The sequence below is a fragment of the Malaya genurostris genome, chromosome 3 (genome assembly GCF_030247185.1).
Source record: "Malaya genurostris strain Urasoe2022 chromosome 3, Malgen_1.1, whole genome shotgun sequence".
NCBI classification, from domain to species: domain Eukaryota; kingdom Metazoa; phylum Arthropoda; class Insecta; order Diptera; family Culicidae; genus Malaya; species Malaya genurostris.
The window spans coordinates 252,824,802-252,831,184 of record NC_080572.1 but is presented as its reverse complement, the minus strand read 5'-3'; the positions used below and the strand labels follow the sequence as shown (position 1 = coordinate 252,831,184).

The 6,383-nt window shown below is 44.5% G+C and overlaps 2 protein-coding genes across 2 annotated transcripts; both read right to left on the bottom strand.

Moving 5' to 3' along the window:
• Window positions 1–640: 640 nt before the first annotated feature.
• On the bottom strand, window positions 641–2,038 carry LOC131434290 (uncharacterized). Its single transcript, XM_058600954.1, has one exon. It carries the CDS (start codon window positions 2,036–2,038, stop codon window positions 641–643), a length of 1,398 nt encoding a protein of 465 aa, XP_058456937.1.
• A 405-nt stretch (window positions 2,039–2,443) lies between these two features.
• On the bottom strand, window positions 2,444–5,473 carry LOC131434288 (uncharacterized). Its single transcript, XM_058600952.1, has one exon. The coding sequence runs from the start codon at window positions 5,471–5,473 to the stop codon at window positions 2,444–2,446; it is 3,030 nt and encodes a 1,009-aa protein (XP_058456935.1).
• Window positions 5,474–6,383: the final 910 nt, after the last annotated feature.

Sequence of the window (6,383 nt, the reverse complement as noted above, 5' to 3'; positions counted from 1 at the left end):
AAGTATTTTTGCTAAAGATATTGTCGCACGACAGCAGTAAATTTGTAAATTTTATGAATCTCCTTTTATTACGGTTTGAGGATGATTATAAATTCCTGCAATATATTTAATTAATTTCATAATATTAACAACGAACCATGATTTCTTACTTTTAGTATTTTTCGCTGTCTTACAAGTTCTAAACTTCTATCGTAACAAATCAGTTCAATATCCTAAACCAGATACCTTTATTAATAATTGAAATTTAGCTAAGCAAGCCTGACTCACTTTTATGATAAACTCACTTTTGAGTGCAAATGTTTATCTTCGATTTGTTCTTATCAAATCCGTACTGTAACTGTAAGTTGTATTTTAGGTTCAGTTTCAGTAAGTTAATTCTATGCTCACACTTACATGAGAAGTAGTATCGATAATGCCAGTAATAAATGGATAATGCTGATCTTACGCTATTTATAATTATAAATTCACTGATGACAACTGTTACCAATCGCCTGTATATGACATGTAGTTTTTATTCTTCTTCATTAGTTCTCCTTCCACTGACCGCTGCCTTGTCAATCCTCTGGGAAGGTAAAGGGTGCGGTTTCACGTTTCTGGGGCTCATGGACACCGAGGGGCTCGCTGAAGTGCGTGGCGCTATTTACACTCCCCCCAGGATGCGCTGAGGACTCAGCTGAAGCGTATTCGACTGAACGCCTACGTCTAGAACAGCGAGTTTCACGGCCGGTCTCTCGTAGATCCCATTAGTCGTTTGTACTGTGGCCATTCTTACCTGTCCGTCCGCGTTTGGTTTTACACCTATGACTCTACCCTTCAGCCAACAGTTACGGGGTAAATTCGAGTCCACTATGATGACCACGTCACCGATGGCAATTGGTTTTGCAGGTAACAGCCACTTCTGTCTTCGGGTGAGTGTGGGCAGATAGTCCCGTATCCACTGTTTCCAAAATTGGTTCGCCATGATTTGCGACCGCTGCCAGGTGTTTCTTAGTGCTGCTGAACTGTCGTCGTACGCTGTCCAGGGCCGTAATCCATTGTGTGTACCCAAAAGAAAGTGATTTGGCGTTAACACTGGAGATTCATCATTGTCGAGAGGAACGCTTGTGAGTGGGCGTGAGTTAAGTACATTTTCCACTTCTACTAACGCGTTTTGAAGTACTTCATGGGTTGGTGAGGAATTCCGCTGAAGCACATTTAGGTTTTTTTTTACAGACTGTATAAGCCGTTCCCAAGCTCCACCCATATGAGGGGAAGCTGGAGGATTGAATTTCCATTCCGTTCTAGATGTCGTGAATTCCTGCATCAATTGATCGTGATCAAGTTTCTCCAGTGCAGTCTGCATCTCCTTGCTAGCGCCCTGAAAGTTTGTACCGCGGTCGCTGTAGATCACTGCCGGGATACCTCTTCTAGCAAAAATGTTGCGTATTGCCATGATACAGGAACTGGTCGTCAGTGTGTGAGCGAGTTCTAAGTGAATGGCACGAGTGGTAAGACATGTTGCAATGACCCCCCAACGTTTCTCTGTGCGTCGGCCGATTGATACTATCATCGGGCCAAAGTAGTCGATTCCCATGTACGTAAAGGGTCTACAAAAAGCAGCAAGTCGAGCGTATGGTAAATCGGCCATCGCTGGTGGCTGTGGAGCTGCCTTTTCGTTTTTGCAATGTTGACAAGATTTTCGTATAGCGCGGTATGTAGCCTTCAGGCCTGGGCTGCAGAAACGCTGCCGAACCTCGTTGATTATCGTTTCATGATTCTGATGATTAAATCGTTTGTGAGCATCGAGTACAATAAGTTTGGTGATATGGTTATTGGGTGGTAGAATTATTGGATTCGCGGCATCGTAATCTGCGAAATGACATTCTTGTGTACGGCCGCGGGATCGCAAAATGCCATCCTTATCAAGGAAGGTACACAACCGTCGAAGGGGACTGTTTTTCAGAAGTTTTCGTGACTGGTTATGAGGCGCTTTCAAAACAGCTATTTCATCTGCGTAAATACTACACTGTGCGAGTCGAAACATGTAGTTTTCTGCCATTTTCAGCTCATTGCAAGTTAAAGGACCAGTATACCTTTGATGTTTATTTATAGTTTGTTTAAGATTATCAACGAAACGGATTACATACGCCATTCGACGTAGTATTTTTGACCATTCTGAGAAATCTAGTGGATTTACTATTGGTTCTACTACTGCGGTATGAAGCAAGAGATGAGGTCGCAATTCTTCCGTGGTTGATCCGAATGTGTAGGGAGCGACGGGCCATGCTTCCTCTGGTTGCCATAGAAATTCAGACCCTCGGTACCATCGACTGGACGCTGTCATATCCGGAGCTCGCGCCCATTCGGATCAACCACGGAAGAATTGCGACCTCATCTCTTGCTTCATACCGCAGTAGTAGAACCAATAGTAAATCCACTAGATTTCTCAGAATGGTCAAAAATACTACGTCGAATGGCGTATGTAATCCGTTTCGTCGTCGGCTACGTTCTGCCTTGTTGGTACCCATTGCCACTCGTGAACGTTCGTCGTTTCTAAGATTTCACTGACGCGAAATGCAACAAATTGACTGTATCGGCGATGATCGGAATTGAGCCAGCAGAGAACGTCTCTAGAATCAGTCCAAAAAAAGCACTGTTTGATCTTGATAGCTAATGGTTTCGCCATAGTATCCGCCAATCTCACGCCTAGTACCGCAGCCTGCAGTTCAGATTTTGGAATCGAAAGGAATTTGAGCGGAGCCACTCGAGTTTTTGCTCCTACTAAACAGCATTCGATTGTACTTTCGTTTTGAAATCGTAAATAAACCACTGCCGCGAAACCATTCTCACTGGCGTCAACAAACGTATGCATTTGTACCTGTGTTTCCTTTGTAGCGGGTGTAAAGGTTCGATAACACCGAGGAATTTCAATAGACGATACATGTGGTAACATTGCTATCCATTCAGTCCACTTTCGAAACTGGGATTCATCAATGGGATCATCCCAGTCGACCGAGCTTCGCCAAATTTCCTGTAGAATTGTTTTCAGTTGCATCAAGAAATGCGCGATTAGACCTAGTGGATCGAAGATCATCATTAGAGTACGGAGTACTTCGCGTTTCGTTGGTCGTCGCTGCCCTCGAATCAGTTGCTGGTCATATCGGGATGACATTTTAAAAGTGAAACAGTCGGTTGATGTGTTCCACCACATTCCTAGAACCTTTTCGGTGATGTGTTCGTCGCCGATGCTGAGACCTTTTTCGACGAGACCAGTTTCGTTCATGGCGGAAATAACTTTAGTTGAGTTTGACGTCCAGTTCCGCATCTCAAAACCTGCTGACCTGTGAATTCTTTGTACATCTCGAACAATTCGTATAGCTTCTTCTTCTGACTCTACACTGATAAGCATGTCATCGACATAGTGTTGATTTATAATGGCGTTAACGGCTGTTGGATATTCCTTCTGAAATCTTTGCGCATTATAGTTTTTCACGTATTGTGCCGTACTTGGCGAACAGCAGGCACCGAAGGTCATAACCTGTACTATGTAGACGCTAGGATCTGTATCTGTCTCGCATGTCTTCCAAAGGAAACGTTGGCAGTGCTGATCGTCTTCGCGAATCTTTACTTGGTGATACATCTCACGTATGTCGCCACATACCGCTATTCGAAATTCTCGAAATTGGATCAGCACGGAAAGTAGGGATGTTAACTGGTCTGGACCTTTTAGCAAGACTGAATTGAGTGAGACGCCATAGGCCGTGGCAGCTGCGTCCCATACTAACCTCGTTTTACCCGGTTTATTCGGATTAACAATAGGAAATATTGGAAGGTACCAGACTCGAGAGCGTTTTGTGTTCAACTCTGCTGTCGAAAGCTTTCGTATGTAGCCTTTATCGATATGATGCTGAATTTTTGCTTTCAACTCACATGCTAACTTTGAATCTCTCATTAAACGATTTTCTAAACATCTCCATCTTCGCAATGCCATTGATGAGCTATCCGGAAGTCGTACGGTATCGTATTTCCACAGAAGTCCGGATTCGAAGCGCCCATCAGAAGGACGAGTGAGCGATGCTAACAATGACTGTGCTCGTTGATCTTCGTGCGACAGAAGTAGTTCTTTAGGCTTCGAAATTCCTAGGCTATCGAGGGCAAAGTAGCTCTTTACAGTTTCGTGAAGATCTTCGCCTTCCTCTCGGTTACATGGACATACCTGCAACGTGTGATAGTTCACGTATTGTTCAGCCCTTGTGCCTTCTACGCAACTGCCGAATACTATCCATCCTAGGCGTGTTTTTACAGCGATCGGTTCGTTACGCTGACCTTCGCGACTCTTCATCGCGAACCCAAGGCTGGCATGATCTAGACCAATGAGAATTCGTGGACTGACGAGATTATATGACTCTATAGGTAGTCCTAAAAGATGTCGGAATCTTTGCTGCAATTCTGAGATTAAAAGCGTTTGTGGCCGGATTTGTAGATTATCAATCGTTCGAACGTTGGAAAGGCCGTAGCTCTTTGAAGGATTCGTCACGCTGGAAATACGAAGATTCACGCTCTGTGATCTGTTTTCCGTCTTCGTAGTTTCGCCTGTCCATTTGAGGCATAAAGAACTCGTAGGCCCTTTCAAACCAAGCTCATCTGCTAAATCGCGTTCTAAAAGCGTGAGTTCGGAGCCATCATCCAAAAAAGCGTAAGTTCGAATTGTCTTTGTTGGACCATGCAAGATAACTGGAACAATTCGGAACAAGATTTCCGACTGCGTTTGATGCACGTTACAATTACTTTCGATAGGGTGTATGGATGGTTCATCGGAACGATTGTCTCCGCGGTCGTGTAACAGCGGGTGATGTAAATATGTGCAGCCGTCAGTACTACATGGTTTCGCTTGTTTGCACGATCCGTTGTGCTTACATAAACATTTTCGACACAGCTTGCCCGCTCTTACCGTCGCCCATCTCGCATCGTAGCTCAATTCCACGAAATGTTTGCACTTCCCTACCGAGTGACAATCCTTTTTGCATACCATGCACTTCTTCGTCTCGGTAATAATTAGTTCAGATGGTTTCTGCTGTAGGTTGGCTGGTTCCGATTCCTCGCTGTTCAGCTCCGAATGAATATTCAAGAAACCATCCCGTTTAGTACCACGCGGTCGATTTTCGATGTTTACGATGTCTATGACTGCACTAGCGTCTTCTGCTGTCTCGTACAGCCACGTACTAAAATCTAGAAGGTTCGGAGCAGGATTTCCTCTCGAAAACCTGGCCCAACTGAGCTTCAGTGTGGACGGTAGCCTCCCTACCAACTCATAACGAAGTGATGCGTTGTATACAAAGTCATTTACTTCACAAGCTTGTATGGTAGCAACCAAATTCTCCACCGTAAGTGCAAAGTTCACTACTGTCTCAAGCTTTTCAATGTTCGGAGATGGTAACGAACGAATCTTTCTTATGACCGCTTGTACGATGGCTTCTGGTCTTCCATAGAGCATTTTTAGTGTGCAGAGAACCCCCGTGACATTTGATGGATGTAATAAACGACATCTGACTGCTTCTAGCGCACGTCCTTTCAGACATTTGCGCAGCCGCAACATGTTTTCTTCATTGGAGAACCCGCACATTTGACTGGAAGTGTTGAACATTGAATAAAATAAAGGCCAGTCTTCCGGATTACCGCTGAATTCTGGTAGGTCTTTCGAAACGGCTTGACGTGCAGCGATTTGACTTCGATTCAAGATAAAGACCGTGTCGTCACTGTGACCTTGTACGTGGGGAAATGTTCGTCTAACGGGAGTGGATCGCTGTCCTGGTCCTCGTCTGGCTGAACTCGTTGGTTTCGATCCACGATCCAGTATTTGCTACGGGAGTGCGAAACTGGCTCTCACGAGTGTTTCTAACGCCAGGTTGTGTAGTTGGCTGAGTGCCGAAGTGCCGTCGTCTCTGGTTGTCAACTAGTTTCCGGTGCCACTGATCTTGATTCAGCCCTTTGTACTCTGTTGACATTTTCGAGCTTCCAGATTCAGTTTTCAGTTCGTCTTCATCCGAATCGTAATAAACCTCCCCACCACAAGCATCCGTATCCGAAATCCATTTCATTACCTTTGACTTTAGAAATGAATTTGATTGTGCCTGGCTAATCACTGACGAACATTCACTGTCGCTGTGTTTTTCCGAATCCAGTAAAATCTGATATTTTTTCTCCGAATACTTCATATCGAGTTGTTTCTTCTCTTAAAGCAGCTGTAGTTCGAGTACTTGACGTCGTCTGACATCACTGCCAACAGAGCTCGCCTTGCTCTTCGACTGCACAGAGATTTTTGCAAATTCATTTATACATTTAACGATTTTGTTGGGAGAGGAAGCGAGGGTCGTATCCTTTGCTTGCGCGCAATTAATACAGAC